General features: G+C 38.7%; 1 protein-coding gene across 1 annotated transcript in view; it reads left to right on the plus strand.

Moving 5' to 3' along the window:
* Positions 1-1,830: 1,830 nt before the first annotated feature.
* Positions 1,831-19,102, plus strand: part of cpne4b (copine IVb) — a 71,371-nt gene continuing 54,099 nt past the window's right edge. The window contains exons 1-7 of the mRNA XM_067425424.1: positions 1,831-2,040; positions 5,246-5,436; positions 13,836-14,015; positions 16,065-16,136; positions 16,227-16,301; positions 16,764-16,847; positions 16,947-17,036. Of these exons, the coding sequence (XP_067281525.1) occupies positions 5,266-5,436; positions 13,836-14,015; positions 16,065-16,136; positions 16,227-16,301; positions 16,764-16,847; positions 16,947-17,036 (672 nt within the window). The 5' untranslated portion in view covers positions 1,831-2,040; positions 5,246-5,265. The remainder of the gene's footprint in view (positions 2,041-5,245; positions 5,437-13,835; positions 14,016-16,064; positions 16,137-16,226; positions 16,302-16,763; positions 16,848-16,946; positions 17,037-19,102) is intronic.

Raw genomic sequence — 19,102 nt, forward strand, 5'->3', positions numbered from 1 at the left:
CAAAGACCCACACATCATGGCAGATCAACGAGCGGCTACATTTCTCTCCAAAAGGAGATTTAAATGAATGTGGAGGATTTGAACTGTGACGAATCTGACGATGACTGACAGGGCAGATAAACGGTGACGGGATGCTCGTAACTAAGTGACAGAGTCTGTTAAAGATGGCGAAGTATGTCCCAAAGCTTGCATACTTTTCTGCTACACACTCAAAAGTATATACCTTTTCTTCACAAAAAGAGTACATACTTTTAGGCCGTAGTATAAGTAGGCGAATTGAGACGTAGCACGTTACCTCGGTCATTCACTGTGTGTATGTGAATTCCTTGTATTTCTTGCCTGTCAGTTTTTGGATTACCTGCCTGTTCTGTTCATCTCTTTGCCCATGTTCTCTGTCTTGTTGTGTTTGTTTGTTTGGACTGCTGGTCTGTGTTTTGACCTTGCCTGAACTCTTGTCTATGATTGTGGATTACCCTTTAAATTAAGCTGCATTTGGATCCTCTAACTGTGTCTCTCAGAGCAGTACGTAGAAGGTTTCCCACAACATGGATCCAGCAGTATGTCTCGTCCGGCACAAACCTCCTGGACTTTATGTTGATTGGCTTTTTTTGCCATGGACTCAACAAACAGTTACAAACAAAACTTGTCCGTGATTGGCCTTTAAGGGTCCCTGAGTGTGTTCATGGACACATCAACTTTGTCCCCTGTCCCAATTCCAGAGAGGACTCCGTCTCCTGCCCTGAGTCCAGAGAGGACTCCGTCCCCTGTCCTGAGTCCAGAAAGACCTGAGTCCTGAGTCTCCAGCCTGGCCTCCTGCTCCGGTTGGTCTGTCATGTTCTTCAAGATCACCTGGCTGCTATGGAGGTCATCTGCTTCTCTGGGGGCTTCAAGACATTCTGCGCTGCTGTGGTGGTCGTCTGCTCTGGCGTGGGGGTCTTCAAGACCATCTGTGCTGCTGTTGTGGTGGTCATCTGCTCTGGCCTGGGGGTCTTTAAGATCGTCTGCGCTGCTGTGGTGGTCATCTGCTTTGCCGTGGGGGTCTTCAAGACCGTCTGCGCTGCTGTGGTGGTCGTCTGCTCTACCATGGAGGTCTTCAAGACCCTCTGCACTACTTATCCAGCCCTTTTACCCTGGTCATCTGCCCATCCTTCTCCTCCCTGGCTGTCTGTACTGCCTGAGCCACCCTGGTGTTCAGCCCAGCATGCTCTGTCCAGGCCGCCTGCTCCATCCTGGCTGCCTGTACCACCCTGGTCATCTGCCCATCCTTCTGCCCAAGCTGCGTTTGGATCCTCTAACTGTGTCTCTTGGAGCATAGGTTACAATTATAAATGCTTTAGAAGTATTGCTCTCTGTTAGTTAATGTTAAAAACTGAAACCTTATTGTAAAGTTTTACCAACAAAGCAATGAGTGTGGATGATGAGCCTCAATCGCCTGAATCAAAGCTCAGGATATTAGAATTGAATAGAAGATATTAATTAGAATAAATCAGAATTAAATAATAAAGCTATTGAAGAGAACATAATTATAAGCCTTTCATTAATATCAAATAATTGATGGGATTTTATTGAATCATCAGATATTTAAAAAAAAACTAAAAAAAACTACTTTACTTTACATGAAGTGTTCATGGTTGAGAACTTTTCACAGCATTCGCTAAGGCCCTATTCATCAAGATAAGGCACTTTTCACAAGATCTCACAATCGTAATTTACAGAGCTAACCGCCAGAGTGCAGGGTTTCACTGTGTTCGCACCCTCTGCACTTCCTCTCCAGCTCTCATGGTTGAGGATTAAACAGTGAAGTTAGCTAGAGTGCGCGCGCCTGCCCTGCTCTTGTGTTGAGAGAGGAGGCTGCGGGTCGGACTATCCATCACCTTTAACGCTTAATTCGATGGAGCTGCTTTTATCACCGTAGACGATCTGGACATGGAATCGGGTGGAAAATGAGTCCAGTGCGCAAACTGCACTCAGACCGATCTTAACACTGAGGAACTTTTTTTCTTTGCATCGATTGGATTTTTTCTTATACTTATACAGTGGGTAAGTTTAATCAATTTAATAGCCTATCAAAACGCAGAATTTGGTGATGTTTTACGCATTGATAGAATAACCATTTACATCACAGTTAAATGCATAAATTACCAAATATTGGCACAGTTTGCCTTTTATGTTTACAGAAGAAATATTTGTCTGTCAACAGAGTTCTTTGGGGGGAAATAAAGTGCAGTTCTTGAATCCCACTGTGGTATGCCCACCACAATGCGCATAGTTCGTAGTAAAAGTAATCTAATATTCTTTATAATGAGAAATAAATTACAAGATCTTAGGTGATTAGTATAATATTTCATTTTTCATTTAGTGTGTATAGGGGTGATACAAATAAGAAAAAATAAAAACAAAAGCAAACGGCTCGCCTATCTGAACACACCTCTTCTATGAGGAACATGTCTTCGATTTCTGAATTAAAAGTTCTGGTATATTTTTGTTGTTGTAAAACTTAAAGTTAAACATTGCTACGTGTTGTAACTTGCCAGAAAATTATAAACATCAAGGACTGGAAGGCTGAAATTCATAAAAAGGAAACGATAATATTGTATTATTTATTGTCTAGTTTTGCGTTAAAATTGCATGAATATACTGAAAACTTTTGGCTGCCAAATCAAAGTCAGTTTTGTGTAACCAAGTGCACATTTTGTCATGTGACATGACTATGTAAATGTCAAGTTTTTCTAATCTAATTTATTCTTCACCCACATAAAAAAAATCAGACTCTTTGTCTGTTTAACCGTCTGCTAAATTAATAAATGTAAATATTACACTTATTTTAACCCAGCGTTTGGGTTAGATGTTTGCTTAAAACAACCCAATTACTGGTTTTGTCCATTTCCAACCCGACGTGGGTTGTTTTAACCACAGCATTTTTTTAAATGTAACAGAAAATATGTAGCAGATCTGCATCTGTTGTCCATGCACTTTTATAACACAAATGTAAAGTAGGCCACTGGTGCACATAAGGCTGTCCAGCAGCACGACCCATGTGAGCGCTTGATTTTTCATCATATTTCAGGAAACTCCACGCTTTCCAGGATTATTAATGCAATGCAAATATACTGCACGGGAGGACATCAGTGCGCGCGCCCAATGCAAACACCGGCACGGGGGCTATTCACACGCAGTCACCTGATTTAATCTGGCCAGGTGCATAAAAAAATACTGCATCAAAGTGGGACACGCTGACGATTGCTTACTGTAAGAACTGCTAGAGGTTGTTAGCAATAGTTTTGTCCATCTTGCGGTTCTAGAAAGCTCAGGAGAATTTCAGCAGCCCGTAACGGCACGTCGGCCTCTTTTATCTAAAAATAACAATAATGATAACAAAAAATGTGGCACTCAAAGGAAGCAGAGGGCATGAATAATTGAGTAACAGAGATACAAGTTCTCTGTGGTATGGTCTCAGAGTATTGGGGTCAGCTCCGCGCTCTGTGTTCCAGGGAATCTCTCCCATGGGGACGACGCTGAGCTCATTCCACACGATGCCTGACTGAAGAGCAATTTCATTATAAAGCAACATTATCGGAGTCTCTGACTTAACAAGTCACCCGTTTTCTGTTTTAATCACCACACTTGAACTTGTCCATTCAAAAGTGTAACATGATTAATTCAAATTATTTCAAGGACTGCCTTCCTCTAGACTCTAGAGACTACATGTACATATATTTAGATAACCTATAAAACGTGCTTCATCTTAACTGGATTTATTTGAGTTCACAACTTTTATTTAATATAACTGAATCAACCTGACAACATGAGGTTTCACCAATGAAAGTATTTGTAGGGGTCAGTTCAGGTAGAAATAGCTTCTTAAGGTAACCATCGTGTGAAAAAGCGAAAAGTGGGGCAGTTTTGGTAAAAGTCAAAATGAAAACACTGAAAAAAAGTTAGCGATTCCACTATTGTAGTAAATGTAAATATATTATATTAATAATAATATTAAAATAATATTTAATGTAATTCCGAATTATAGACCTTTGAACACACACAGCTAGGCACTGATTGTAATTTTACTTCAATTTAGGCACAGAAAATATATAATAAACTACTTCTGATATAAAAAGTTATAAATGTTACAATTTTGTCCATTGTTTCTGCTGGAAAATCATGTCACCCTTTTCTTAATGTGGACATGGTGGTTTTTCAAAAGTTGTACTGAGTTCATTTTATTTAAGATGTCAGGTCACTGTGATGATTCATTATCTTGATCCAGCTTCTTCTTGAAAAATTTCAAGTGACTGATCACGTCTAAATTTTTCAGTTGGCCGAATTGAATTTCTGTGATTTAAATTGCATCAATTCACAGAATTTCAATTTGGCCAACTGAAAAAATTAGGTGTGATCAGTCACTTGAAAATGTTCAATTGGAGTGTATACAGTGTATGTTGGTAAGATTAAAAAAAATACAGTAAAAAGTGGGGAAAATTATTACGATTTAAATTATGATTTAACAGTTTCTATTTTTATATCATTTCTTAGATGGCAAAACTGAAATCCTTTTAATATGCTGATTTGTTTCTCATATAACATTTCTTTTTTTTAAACAGTTGCTTAATATTTGAAAATTAAAATGAAAATCCATGAGACATTTTTTCTGGATTATTTGATGAATAGAAAGTTCAGCATTCATTTAAAATAGAGTTTGCAACAAAGTCTTTACTTTCACCTTTGATCAGTTCAATACATCCTTCCTGAATAAAAGCAGGATTTTCTCTTAAAGAACCCAGACTTACAAAAGGTATTGTATTGGTGATATATCTCATGAATAAAGCTCATAATTCCATCAGAACAGTTTTAAAAATTGTCCCACTTTATCTATGCTTAGGAATCTGACCCAGATAATAATAAATAAAAAAACACTACACTGTAAAATATATATATATATATATGTTCATGATTTGTTATCACAACATTTGATCATTTATCAAATTAACTTAGATAATGAATGTGGTTAAGATAGCATAATATTTTGATTTTCTATTAATTAAACCAATCTCCTTTGTTGTATGAACTCAAATGTTTAATTTCAATGTACTCAAAATTTTAAGGCCATCCAGGTAACTTATTTTTGAATGTTAAACCAACAATATTTATATAAACGTACTACGGGATTTTTATTATTATTATTTATAGAGATTTACATGTACCGCTACCCACTAACGCTTTAGCTGAACATTATATTTTCTTTCAACAGCTTGAAAACAGGAACGCAAAATGAGTAACATCTACGAGTCCGCTGCCACTACGCTGGGCCTCTTCAATAGCCCATGTCTGACAAAAGTGGAGCTCCGTGTGGCCTGTAAAGGAATATCTGACAGGGACGCTCTGTCCAAACCTGACCCCTGCGTCGTCCTCAAGATGCAGTCCCACGGACAGTGGTTTGAGGTGTGTTCCTGTTCAGGTTTTGTATTCTCTAGCACAAACAGAACAATGTTTTTCATGAAGGAACATCTCATTTTCACCTGCACAAGAACACAATCTAGAGTGTGATTGTCGAATGCGTGTTCGCAAACCTTTCTTAACAGTTTACAATGGCTTTTTTCATACATCATATCAAAGAAACAACTGATTGTGTGTCAGACAATCACACACTCCCTTTCCTCACGTACTGAATATTTCAGAAAACTTCTGGTGTTATTGTAAAAGTTGCATACTTCAGTAACAGTCCTTTCACAAACACTAATCTGGACTGAAGAAGGTTTTTATATAGTGCATGAGAACTAGTTCTTTATGGAAACGTATGCACTTATGCATGTGTGTATGGCTGTTAAAGGCTGATTAGTGTTCAGAGGCTGTAGTCTATGCTGTGATGTGAAAGTAATATTAAACAGCGCCTTTAGATCACAGAAAGCATTCTAACTGTCCCACTGACTTGTGCCTGGCTAATAAAACCGAAGATGAGGTTGTGCATATATATATATATATATATATATATATATATATATATATATATATATATATATATATATATATATATATATTCTTATTTTTTTGGTAGATGTCTGAAAGGTTTCAGTTGCAGCATAAAACAGGTGTTTCTAGTACACGGGTTTGCTTGGCACAGTTAAGGGTATGATCCATAATTAATAAGGCAGTGCCATTTGAACTCCAGCTGTGAGCACTGAAGTTAAAAACAAAGAGATGTGTTTGAAACTATATAAGTGGGCTTATGGCATAGTAGTCTGGAGAATCTCATATAACCTGTCAAGAAAATGTTCTTCTCATTTTTCATTTAAAATATTGATTTTTATACATTTAATGGAATCAAGGTTTTAAGACCATTACGGTTTGCTTTGTGACGTTACTTTTCGGAACAATTGAGCACATTCTCCCCTGCCTTCATCTTGTCTTGTTTTTATAATATCATTGCCATAATGTGTGCAATACTTGCCTTCGGACAAGTAAATCATTCATTTACTTGTCCGAGTAAAAAAATTGCTTGTCCGGGAATTTTTTTAAATATTTTTTTAATTTTGTGTGTGTGTGTTTTAACTATAATTTATTCTGAAGCAATATTCTCACCAGTGTTCAATCGGCTTTGATTTAAATCTGCATATTTGTGAATTTTTATTTTTTTATTGAATCATTTCCAATTTGTGATATTTTTACCTTTTATTAAATATAGGCTATGCTTCAGGTTTAATTTTATATTGTTAAATTCGATCAATACATTAAATTAAATTAAGACACTATAAGGGCTGTTATCAAAAAAATTAAATAATTTACACTGAAAAATTACAACTGCATTAAATAATGTTTTGAGATTTGTGGTTTTGAATAGACAAAAAAGAAATGTTGGAAAGTATGTTTAAACATGAAACTAAATCTCCAGTAGGTGGCAGCAGGAGGCCGTCTTAATGAGTGAGTCATTTGCTGCGGCCCAATTCGCCTACTTATACTACGTCCCTACGTCCTAAAAGTATGTACTCTTTTTGTGACGAAAAAGTATATACCTTTGAGTTTGTAGCAGAGAGGTATGCAAGCTTCGGACTCTGTCGCTTCGTTACGAGCATCCCGTCACCGTTTAACTGCCCTGTCAATCATCGTCAGATTCGTCACAGTTCAAATCCTCCACATTCAGTGTAATCTCCTACCCTATCAGAGAAAAATGTAGCCGCTCGTTGATCTGCCATTTGTGGGTCTTTAACACAGAGACTCTCCTCATGTGTTTGCAGTTTAAATATAATGATGCATTTAAAAGTTAATGGCCAAACGTGTCATTACAAAAGTTCTCAGTGCTGCTGCAGGTGAAATATAATGTGGACAACATTGAATAAATATATTTGTCAGGTTAAATATTGATAGTTGGTCACTCAAACCCCTTTATCTAAACTTCTCTACTTAACCGCCGGACTCGCACATCCGCCATGTTTGTAGTTTTTAACACTTTTTATCCGCGTTTGTAGTTCTAATCGAATCCCCCCGTACACCTCGCAGTGGGTTGTGGGCAATATCAGCCGTTTGAGTGCCCATCGATCCGTACTTCGAATTTGGACCGGAAATAGTAAACCATCCAGGTATCTTTGGAATACTCTTTTCAACATAGTATGATTTGGGACATATTAATTCTATTTTTGAATACTATTTAGTATGGATAGTATGCGAATTGGGATGCAGGGATTGAGTCGTTCATTCAAACGATTCATTCAAACACTGAATCGTTCGCGTTGCGGTTCTGCTGTGTGTGAACGATTTTCACTGTTGAAATCGAACAAAAGCACTCAATATAGCATCTAAAATATAAGTGACTTTAAGTGAATTTAAATGTAAGTGAATGTTAATTAATTGTTAATGAAACTGTCATATGAAATCAGTATCATTTTCAGTTGTGATGGTATTCAGGAAACAGCTTAAACGCTCTAGTGTTGTAATTTCTCCTCGAGGGGCTGCACGAGCGTCAACAGCGCAACCTTGTTATCGTCAGTTAATCATATATTATTATCCACCACTATCGATGGCCACTTACACTAAATTAATGCACAATCATTCTTGCATTTCGGTGATTCGCTAGTTATTTTTTGTTTTAATCAGGCTCTTGTCCGTCAGGCAAGTAAAATTATTTTTCACTCGTCCCTTCAAAAAATCCACTTGTCCTGGACAAGCGGACAAGCGTTAATGTCGAGCCCTGCCTTATATCTCCTCAAATGAGGAAAATTCTGTCATCATTTACTCATGTCAATTAGCCTGACGAGCCAGACCCATATCAAGATGTTTGGTCTGGAAACTCTACATAGACAGGGCTCAATCTGAGGGGTGGGATAGACGGTTGTCTTTCAAACTCCCTCTGCACGCGATAGGATAGCGCTACAACCAACCAGAGCAACGTGAAGCAGAGCTCATTGATATATTAAACATTCGCTGTATCCGGTCGGCAAAACTCCGAACACATCTTCCCTTTTTAAGAATGACTTCAGTGCCTTTTTTTTTCAGAGAAAAGCTTAACTACAAGTCTTTCAGAGTCGTGGTCAAAGCTGATTCGAAAGACCGCCGTTCACCAGATTCTGTGTTTAATAGTAGCATGCAAGCGCAACTCTGTCGTCACTTTAAGCCCCGCCCACCGACTCTATACACAATGGCCCTCATTTATCAAAAGTGCGTACACCAAATTTCCAGCGTACACCTTGCGTACACCCAAACCCACGGTGACTTTGAGATTTATCAATATGGACGTTGGCGTACGGCACGCTCAAATCCTACGCCAGCTCAGGAGGTGGTGTACGCACGTTTGGAGTTAGTGCGAAAATGCGCAGAAAAACAATTCCTAACACCACAAAACGCACTGACAAATATATGCTATATTATGACCCACTGTAAAAAAACAACAACAACAACATAGTAATTATAAACTTCAGTGTTTATTTTTGTGCAACGTAGACTTCAATGTTTAATTTGTGTGACTATAGGCTTCCAAAGCATTTGAGGCATGTATTCCTCCAGTTGCGAGCCTGTGCGGCAGCTGCGCACGGACTTGGACTGAATAATTCAGACTGACAAAATAATAAAAATTACATTCTTCTTCTTCTTTTAAATTATAATAAAATAAATAATAACGAAATTCTTCTTCTAAATAACAATAAGCGTCATTAATAATAAAAATCATAATAATATAATAAAAAGAATCTTACAAATTGTCATGCAATTATTAATGTGAATGAATGGTAGGTTACTCCACATCACATCATCATATCGTACACCCCAATACATGTGCCGTGATACGAAATTAAATGCTAATTGTTTCAAAACATGTGCTGTAAAATAATGCACTGTGATGATAATTTATCATCCAAACAGCTTTAAACTGCTGGAGTGCGCTTCTCAACCTCCACACTATTAACAGTACTCGTAATTTGAGTCCATATTTTGTTTTTGTGGGTGCCTTTAATCCCACTCTTTAAACTCCCAAATAAAACAATTTCGCTTTTTTCCACTTCCCTGGTGATCTCGATGGGCGCGTCTCAATCATCTCACTAGTTCAGTAGTCAGGGCACTGATCCGGGAGTCAGCCCATTGACTTGTCCTAATCAATGCCCTGACTAGTGGACTAGTAAGATGATTGAGGCGCGCCCGTTCTCCACGTCGGAGAAGTTTCGCTTCTTTGCCGTCTTCTGTGTGTCCATGGCGTAAAATGAGGGCGTGAGGGAGGCGGAGACTTGAATATATAGGGGCGTGTTATTCTAATGACGATCGTTTTCAGCCGCCGCATTTATCAAGGGCTAGTATTGCGTACACCTGGATTGCAGAGGTGCGCACAGCTTCATAAATCAGGCGGTGAGAGGAGTGTAAGCATTATCTTACGCCAACATATACGCCCGTTTCTACGCAAGATTGATAAATGAGGGCCAATGTGATTGGCCCGACCAGAGTTTGGTTTTTACAGCTCAGAAGTGTATTGAGAGTTGGTAGACGACACTCGCGGCAGATTAGATTTACTGCCGCTAGGGTGCATCTAGATTTCTAGGCTACATGTCAATGTAAACAAAGAAGATATTTTGAGGAATGTCTGTGTTTCTTTAGGTCCATGAAATGAAAGTCAATAGTAACCAAAAGTCAACAGTAACCTGTTTGGTTACAAATATTCTTCAAAATATCTTCTTTTGTGTTCCGTAGAAGAAAGAAAAGTCTTACAGGTGTGGAATGACATGAGGGTGAGTAAATGATGACAGAATTTTTATTTCTGGGTGTTCCTTGATATTGATCTATCCCTTAAAATTGATAAATGCATATATCACAGTCATGGGACACAAACCAAAAGACTTGAAGATTATAAAATACAAAAAAATCACTTCCATTTATTAAATGGTCTTTATTACATTGTAAAAAAAAAAGTCTGTAAAAATAGGGCACAATGTATTGTATAAATATGAAGGAATTGTCTGTATTGTTTTTTACAGGTGTTTTATCTGTAATTTGAATTACACATTGGCAGAAAATGACCAGTACATTTTCCGTTTTTATTTTTTACAGTGTAGTTCATAGGTGCAAATACATGCAAAGCAAAGTACAATAAAACACAACCGTTTAGGTCCCCACAGACCTTCTGCGTTAATCTTGCATAATTTAATACAAGTAATATTTGCAGGTTTTACTAAAAAACAACACGTGCAATCCATTGGTCTAATACAAACAAGTTAATCCACTAATTTGTGTAGTTAATCTAAACATTAGTATTGCTGTATAATCCATTTGATTTTATATCCGTTTGTTATCTAAAAAGCAGAACAAAGACCAGTTATTGGAAACAAGATCATTTAAATGATGTAAGAAGAACAATGAATAACCACTGAAACCGAAAAGTGTCTTTTTTGCATCATGCTTAAATAATGTATATAATGGAAGTAGGGAAAGAGAAATGACCAGATGCATTACAGTAATGAGAACTGACTGATTAAAAGATAAATGTGCTTAATTGTCAGTGTAAAAAAGAAAAAAGCAAAAATAGGCGTGATTGTCTTTATGAAAATGTCAAGTGCTGTGTGTATAATCTATAAAGAGGATTTTAACTCATAATGTCAGAAGTCCAAAGCAGAGCCAGAGCACCGATTGACCAAAGTGAGGGGCTGGGAAGGACCATCTATGACGGAAGAGTCTTTGGAGCTGGGCCGAGTCAATGGTGACAAAGGAGACGTGGTGCTGGACGGCGAAGAAGACTTGGTGCTGGTGAGAAAGATGACTTGAACTGGAGTGAACTTGTGAACGGACTGAACCAGCAGAGATGAAGGTGACTTGGGACTTAACTGAACCAGAAGAGACAAAGGCGATTTGGGACTTGACTATACCAGCAGAGATAAAGACGACTTCATCAAACACTATATTGTCCATCTCATCAAATATCTTTCCTGAGCGACCCAGCTTGTGGGTGGGAGTGTGGGTGGGGCTCCAATTCATTCTGATGATATGTTCAAATATGACTAATATTTTCTCGACGATGGACGCCGGCTCCTACACCTGGACAGACTCTGCATTGGGCTCAGGCTTCAGGACGAAAGTAGCCTCTGCCGATCGCTCTGGCTTCTACTTTGTGGTGGGCTCGGGCTCAGGCTCTGAGTCTGCAGTGGCTCTGGCTTATGTTCCATCCTGGGTATGGCTGAAGGCTGGCTGGGCCCTGGGGGTCCTAAGTGGGACTGGTGTTGTCCTCATCTGCATTGCAAACAGTATAGAGGGAACCATACTGTACCAGCACCCGCTCCACATATTGCAAATTTCCTTCGAGGACCTTCCATGTGTAGATATGCCTTCAAATGCTTGTGAAGGCAGGTGTTATAGAATATGCACAGTGAGCGGTCGGGATAGTGGGTGAGACAAGCCAGATCTAGAAAGTCCCTTGTGTGATCCTCGAGGGAGGGATCCCCCTGCTCTAGCAGGAGGAGGCGAACAGCAGGTATATCCGTAGTTTTAAATCCTTTTGCTGTTATAATCCAATCCGTCTTGGATTCTGTCAGGGATGCTGTGCATATAATCCGCAAAGAGGATGCATGATGCAGAATGAATGACAAAAGGTACTTTTCAATGAACACCAAGAGCTAGAATACAGCACAACAACAAACCATTAACATTAGCACAAAACAAAAACAGAAGGTCTAAATACACAGGGGGAAATCAGTAAAGGAACAGGTGAGAACTAATTAGAAACCATGACAACAAATAAATGAATGAGAACAAAGGGCAAACATTGACAAGGAAAGCATTGACTAGAAACTAAATAGAACAAGACAATGAGACTAAACATGACCATGACATTTGAAAAGTAGTGTATTCTTTCCCTTTTTGAATGCAGTTGACAGGTGGCATTCAAAAAAGCAGTTTTTTGAATGCCACCTGTCGTGAATGAATGGGAACTCAATCAATTCAGGATTTTAACTGGATTGATGAAAATCCTTTTCATCATTCACTTGTAATGGATGATGAAAAGAAATTCCTGAAATTTCTATTAAAGGTGCCCTAGAATGAGTTGAAACAATACATTAAATTGTTTTCTGATATCTACACAGAGGGTATGTGGCTTATTTAAGGGCAAAAATTGTACAGATATAGTTTTACAGGTACATTTACAACCCTAGAAATTGTCCCTAGGATGTAATGCTCTGTTTTTTAGCCTTATTTGGAAGAGTCATGGATATTGATGTTGAGCTCTGCTCTGATTGGCTTATTTCAGCAGCTGAGTTCACACAAGTTCAGCCCCCCCCCCCCCCCCCCCCAACCCAAAAGTGCTTTTTGTTCAAGTTTTTATTTTTTAAACTACATTTTAGACTCGACTTTTTTCATCAACGATATTGCATGTGTATATATCGTTAGTTGCAATGTTGGCTACACAGTGACTGTGATGTACTTGCATACAAGCATGCAAAAACATCATACTTCAGTTCTCAAAAATATAAACATAGATTTTTTTTTTACAACTTGAATAGAAGCCTTGTCAAATGACTGTTGTTTTAACTTATATGCTGGAGAAGATGACGATAACTAGACGATAACTAAACGATCTGTAAGGAACTAAACTAATGTAGTATGATATACGTATCTACGGTTGTATTTTGTAATACAAAATAATATTAACCTTTGTCATTAGACACACTATTTACTTTTGTATGGTACTTGGAGTTTCCTGTTGTTACTGTACTAGCATCTTGCATTATCTAGACAATGCTGTCTCTCTAAGAAACTTTTAAACAGTCAATAAGTGGATAAAATCACTACTTACTGCTTGCAGGAATATAGTTGGAATTGCCACTTTCTTCAGTTTTAGATGCTGAGCGAAGCTTGCTTGATATTGTTCCATGTTAGAAAAACTGTCCACGGTGAAATGGGCAGAGCAAACTAACGATTTTGAAATAAATTGTTGCGGTATCTGATTAAAATAAACATCAATTATGACTGTTGACCCCCTGCACAGCCTGGGACATGAAATTTGTGTCCATGAGAGTTGCCGTTTTTGCTATCCTCGTATGACGCTTGTTTACCTGATGAATCGGCTGCGCAGTTCCACCTGACAATGAACATGTTTGGACATATGCAAATGTTGGGGGCGTACATATTAATGATCCCAGCGATTGCGTCACAGTTGGCGTTATGTTGAGAATCAATTATTTTTCTGTGGTGTTTTTCATGCACAAGATTTACATAAAAAGTAGGAGGCAATGGTGTTTGAGACTCACAGTATGTGATGTCCATGTACTGACCTCTTATTTCTTCACTATGGCAAGGTTAATTCAATTTTTCATTCTAGGGCACCTTTAAATAAAAACACCAGAGGTGTGTGACATTTGCCATGTTCTGATTGTTTGCAGGTGGATCGGACAGAGGTGATTCGCAGCAGCATCATTCCGGTTTTCTCCAAAGTCTTCACAGTGGATTACTATTTTGAGGAAGTGCAGCGCCTCCGTTTTGAGCTCCATGACATCAGTAGCAACCATAATGGACTTAAAGAGGCTGACTTCCTGGGCGCCATGGAGTGTACGCTCGGACAGGTGAATGCACGAAGGAGCGGCAGAGTGCACACTTAACTGAAGCACAGTAGGAAAGATGAAAGCTTGTGAATGAAATGAGTACGTGAGAGAGAGGATGAGTACATGAGAGGGATTGTGTGGATTCAAAGGGGTAGCAGAGAGCTCGCCAGAGCATGAAGGTGCCTGGTGGGCAGATGGACTATTACTCCAAACTATTTTTATCTAGTATATAATAAAACAAGACTAAAACCAGTGGTATACAAAGGGACATAAGAGGGTAAAGAGGACTTTAGAAAAAGGAGAAAAAGAGAGTTTATGAGAGGACAACGAGCTGAAGGATTTGGATGGTAATACTTCTTTTGTTTTGTCGCTGTTAAAGTGATATGCTATACAGGTCCTTCTCAAAAGATTAGCATATGTGATTAAAACATTATTAAAAATATAATGATAAAAATTAAACTTTCATATATTTTAGATTCATTGCACACCAACTGAAATAGTTCAGGTCTTTTATTGTTTTAATACTGATGATTTTGGCATGACATGATTTGGTTTATGGACTACTGTATGTGACTAAACCTTAGCAGTAGCAAGCAAAGCAGTTTTGCATGTCAGACAAGTGTATAGAAAAACAATGGAGTAGCGCATTTCAATGAAGAAGCACACTTTGTAAGAACGTCCCCTAGGTTTATGTTTGGGGTGGTTTTACAATAAACAAACAGACACATATAGTGGTCAGCTAAACAAATGTATTTAAAGTTAAAGATAAATTAAGTATACACGATTGTGTTGCTTACTGATGTTTACTTACGCGACGATAGCCAACAACATAGATATTTGAAGCAGTTTTACTCACCGCCTGCTTCCAAAGCATGAACCGTGAACCTTTATCGTTGGGACTGCTCCGTCAAAAACACACTTCTTTGGTAACATTGTTGATTTCGTGAAGTCCTCTGACAGCAGTGATCGTGGAGATCCACTTTTCGAACACGACTGAAGCGTGATGTTGTGACGCTTTCTGTCATTTCTGCATTCAAATCGGTTCAAATGCAGTGCTGCCTTCCCGGAATGCTATGCGGGCGCGTTAAAGTCGTTTGACGTCACCCATAGGAATAAAGTGGAGCGCGACGCGACAGAAGTGTTGCACGGACGAGTGGATCTGCAGCTTGAGAACAGTGTTTATGGGCGTGCATTTGCTCTCTCGCTCTGGTCACGTGCGCGCACCCTTCCGGGAGAAGAGCCCGTACGGCCCATACAAGGACATTCCACCCTGTTGACGTCAAGCGGACCCATACTCGAAAAAAACTCTCCGAAACTTGTGAGAAACCGGAAGGAGTATTTTTGACACAGAAATACTCCATCAAACGTCCAACTTAGTTGAAACATTGTCCATTTTTAGGATGGGAATCCAAGTCTTTAACAGTGTAAAAAGTAGCCTGACAAGCCAGACCCACATCAAGATGTTTGGTCTGGAAACTCACCATAGACAGGGCTCAATCTGAGGGGCGGGATAAACGGTTGTCTTTCAAACTCCCTCTGCATGCGATAGGATAGCGCTACCACCAACCAGAGCAACGAAGGTGAAACAGAGCTTGTTGATAGATTAAACATTCACAGTATCCGGTCGGCTAAACTCCGAACACATCTTCCCTTTTTAAGAATGACTTCAGTGCCGTTCTTTGTTCTTTTCTCAGAGAAAAGCTTAACTCCAAGTCTTCCAGAGTCGCGGTCAAAGCTGATTCGAAAGACCGCCGTTCGCCAGTTTCTGTGTTTACTAGAAGCACGCTAACGCAACTCGGCCGCTGTCATTATGGCCCCGCCCACCGACTCTATACACGATGTGATTGGCCCGTCCAGAGTGAGGGGAATACAGCTCAAAAGGGTATTGAGAGTTCCTAGATGACACTTGCGGGCAGATTAAATTTGCTGCCGCTAGGGTGCGTCTAGATTTCTAGGCTATGTAAAAAGCTCAGTATGCATGAAACAGCATTTCATTTTCAATTTACAGTCATTTCACATTTTTGTATAAGAGTCTCAGCTTGCCTCATGTCCTCTCATTTTGCTTCATAGATTGTATCACAGAGAAAACTGTCCAAAGCTTTACTGAAGCAAGGAAACACAACTGGCAAATCATCTATTACAGTAAGAATAGACGTTTCACCCCAATTATTTCTCATTGAATATTTGTGCTCTTTCGTCATAATCTGAGCTATGACTTCTTTGAAATCACAGGTCACAGCCGAAGAGCTGTCTGGGAATGATGACTATGTGGAGCTCGCCTTCAGTGCCAAGAAACTGGATGACAAGGTGTGACATCTCAACAGGCACTTTACAACAATATTGAGACAAACATCTGATAATGTTGCTCTTCATACTGTCCTTTATTACTATGGTTTATGAAAAGCCAACATTCAAATGGAGCAATGCATCATCTGCTAATATTTTAAAATATACCTTTTTTTAATGTGCCATTACAAAATGACAAGTTTGAGTCTAAAGTAAAGAAAGGATTTGCATTCAGATACTGACTCTAAATGGGAGAAAGTCAGGACAGGCCATTCATTACACAATAAATGCGCCTGGGGTTAATGTATGAATCAATCAAAAATTCATTAAAGCTCAAGTGTCATCTCTATGCTAGTAGCGGCACTGAACGAAATAGCAAAAATAATGATTTTGATTTTCAGAAAGGCGTCTAGAACATGTTTAATATTTGTAGATGTTATATTAACCTTAAAAATAAAAACGGTTGATTCTTTGATTGTTTAGGACTTTTTTAGCAAGTCGGATCCATTTCTGGAAATCTTCAGAGTGAATGATGATGGAACAGCATCACTGGTGCACAGAACAGAAGTGAGATTAATAGAAAGACACACATAATAGTTTAATAATACATATTTAAGAAATATAGTGTACATGTATAAACTGGTATTGGTATTTTTCTATTCACAGACCATTATGAACAATCTCAGTCCTGTCTGGAAATCATTCAAAGTTTCTTTAAACACACTCTGCAGTGGAGACCATGAGCGGGAGTTAAAGGTAGGGCAGTTATTTCGGCAAAATTTGCTAATAATTTTATTACACGATTATGCATACTACTATGATAACTAGACACACTATTTGATATTTCTGACATAAAGCAGTGAATCAGCTCATCGGACGATATACTGCAGCAATGTAAACACTTTATATAAGGCTTTTATGTCAATGTAGGTTTTTTTTTTTTTTGCTCTTTATTCTGGTCTCAGCGTGACCATTTGGTCACATTACATTAGAATCATCTTGGCAGATTTATGTAATGGCAGTCCTATCCATTCTGCCTCACCATTGCAGCTGACATCTTTCATAGTGAGCTAATTACTGAGTGGGTAAATGGAGCCCGGCTGTTTGGAGGGTCCTGACAGTTGGCTGAGAGGAGCAGACATGGTGGAACCAGTGACAGAAATTGATGTTAATGCCCTTTAGTCCATTCAAGCCCACACAGTCCTTCTGGGTTTGAGAACTTTCTGTCCCTGGTTCCTGTTGTAAAAAAGAACACTTTAGGGCTTCATGGAGAGCAAGAAGCTCCTTTATCCACTCAACACGACTGATTTGGGATCAGAAATGTATATTAGACTCAAAGTCAGCATTCAAAATATAAACTGAATCAATAATACATTTTAAATGTGTTCAGCATTATGTAACAACTATTTTCAGATTGTATAGGCTATTCTAAATCATAAAGTAGGCAGGATATATTAAAAATTACCACATGACTTCGACAGGCATGTATAATGATACTAAGCGGGGCAGATGGTGCCTGTGTCCTCCCAAGCTCTGCAGCAGAGCAGCAACCCACAATATTTCAATGTAAATCTCTGATGAAAAATGACAGCCATTGGGGCATATTTTAGACTGCCCACTTATTTTGGTGAACCGGCGATAGGGTCATGGGCGGCCAAGGCTCACTGATGCATGTGGGGAGCGAAGGCTGGCCAGGTAAACCCTTTCATGGAAACCGTATTCCCTGGTGGCTGTGGCCGCTTTCAGCAGGATAATGCGCCCTGCCACAAATCAAAAATGTTCAGAAATGGTTTCAGGAGCACAAAAACGAGTTGTTGACTTGGAAATTCCCCATATCTCAACCCAATCGAGGATTTTGTGCTGAACAAACAAGTCTGATCAATGGAGTCCCAACCTCACAACTTACAGGGCTTAAAGGATCTGCTGCTAACATATTGGTGTCAGATAACACGGCACACCTTTAGGGGTCTAGTGGAGTTCATGCCTTGATGGGTCAGGGCTGTTTTGGCAGTAAAAGGAGGACCAACACAATGTTATAGGAATTATGTTCATAATGTTATGCCTGATCGGTGTATAAAAGCAAGTGAAATGTTTTTTTTAATTATTGTTCAAAAGTGTGACTTTAATTAATAGCTACTGAAAATCCAGTTTTGCCATCACAGGAATACATTATATTTTTTAAAAATATATTAAAATAGAAAACAATACAATACAAGCAATACAAACCCGATTACAAAAAAAGTTGGGACACTACAAATTGTAAATAAAAAAAATGTATTCAACAAAGATGACATATCAAATGTTTAAACTGAGAAAATGTATCATTTTAAGGGAAAAAATAATTTGATTTGAAATTTCATGGCATCCACACATCTCAAAAAAGTTGGGACAAGGCCATGTTTACCACTGTGTTGCATCCCCTCTTCTTTTTATAACAGTCTGCAAACATCTGGGGACTGAGGAGACAAGTTGCTCAAGTTAAGGAATAGGAATGTTGTCCCATTCTTGTCTAATACAGGCTTCTAGTTTCTCAACTGTCTTAGGTCTTCTTTGCTGCATCTTCCTCTTTATGATGTGCCAAATGTTTTCTATGGGTGAAAGATCTGGACTGCAGGCTGGCCATTTCAGTACACGGATCCTTCTTCTACACAGCCATGATGTTGTAATTGATGCAGTATGTGGTCTGGCATTGTCATGTTGGAAAATGCAAGGTCTTCTCTGAAAGAGACGACGTATGGATGGAGCTAGAACTTGTTGTTCTAGAACTTGGATATAACTTTTAGCATTGATGGTGCCTTTCCAGATGTGTAAGCTGCCCATGC

This window comes from Pseudorasbora parva, chromosome 19 (genome assembly GCF_024679245.1).
Source record: "Pseudorasbora parva isolate DD20220531a chromosome 19, ASM2467924v1, whole genome shotgun sequence".
Lineage (NCBI taxonomy): Eukaryota > Metazoa > Chordata > Actinopteri > Cypriniformes > Gobionidae > Pseudorasbora > Pseudorasbora parva.